At 39.5% G+C, this 1,161-nt stretch overlaps 1 protein-coding gene across 1 annotated transcript in view; it reads left to right on the top strand.

The window, feature by feature from the left end:
• LOC119591519 (sodium channel protein para-like) overlaps positions 1 to 1,161 on the top strand; it is a gene marked incomplete in the record, with an annotated part of 263,120 nt that overhangs the window by 206,673 nt on the left and 55,286 nt on the right. The window contains 2 exon segments of the mRNA XM_037940268.1: positions 262 to 399; positions 786 to 893. Coding sequence (XP_037796196.1) covers positions 262 to 399; positions 786 to 893 — 246 coding nt within the window.

The raw sequence follows: 1,161 nt of genomic DNA, 5'->3' as shown, positions 1-1,161 counted from the left end.
CGAAAGTGCGTGCACGTATACATCATATATATCAATCTATGAATAGATCACACAGTACAGTTATTTCCGTCTCACTCTCCCTTTTCTCGTGTGCGTTCAGTATGTACGAGTGTGCATCACCCCCCACCCCAGGCAAATTCAAAAAAAAAAAATACCACCACAATTCCAACTCCTTTTTTATGAATTCCAATACTTCACATTTAAGATAACCAGAACCACCTGCCGAAAACTAACCGTGACCCGACTTGACCTCCCTAACAGCTGGAACAACAACCTCGGCGTGAGTACAACATCTATATGTATTTGTACTTCGTGTTCTTCATTATCTTTGGCTCTTTCTTCACTCTCAACCTCTTCATCGGTGTCATCATCGACAACTTCAATGAACAGAAGAAAAAGATAAGTACCTTTAACGTGCAGTGCCTCTGTATCTCGTTTAGTTTAGTTCCCCCACTTACTTTCGTGTTAATGTGTCATTTCCCTCTTTTTTTCTCTCTCACGTAATTATTATTTATTAATTTGTTCTTTTGTGTCTTAAAGATTCAGTTTTAAAAGTTATTTCTTGATTGCGATATGACGCAAAGTAATGGATTACAATAATATCATCTTTTCTTTGATCGGTCCGTATTCCCATTCTCTTTCCCTATTTTCTTTCTTAATTTCTCCCAGTTAGAATGCTCTCACATTCCTTTGTTATTTAGTTCAGTCTCATTAAATATTTCCACTAAATATATGCCTCTAACAATGCATTTGAACGCGTATTTGTGTCTTTTTGGAATATCCACGCAGGAGGCTCTCTCGAAATGTTCATGACGGACGATCAGAAGAAATACTACAACGCCATGAAGAAAATGGGTTCCAAAAAGCCCTTGAAAGCTATTCCAAGACCACAGGTATTTGGTTGTTTTGAGTAAGGTTGTCTCACTCCTTTCCTTCCTTCCTTCGTTTCCCCTCACCCACTTTACGCTCTCTTCCCTGCACTTTCCTCAATCTGTAGTCGACAGTGCGATTTGAGGGAAATGTGTGTCATCTCTGTCCTTCTTCCTTTTCTTAACTTTCCTTTTGCCATCTCCAACCCCCTTTTCCCTTGCCACTTTTACCCCCCTCCCGTCATTCTTAATCCCTCGGGACCATTTCTTTAATCGACTTTATTTTATCGTC

Source organism: Penaeus monodon, chromosome 28 (assembly GCF_015228065.2).
Source record: "Penaeus monodon isolate SGIC_2016 chromosome 28, NSTDA_Pmon_1, whole genome shotgun sequence".
Taxonomy (NCBI): Eukaryota; Metazoa; Arthropoda; class Malacostraca; order Decapoda; family Penaeidae; genus Penaeus; species Penaeus monodon.
Note: the sequence above shows the minus strand (reverse complement) of the source record. Positions and strands in the feature narration are given on the sequence as shown.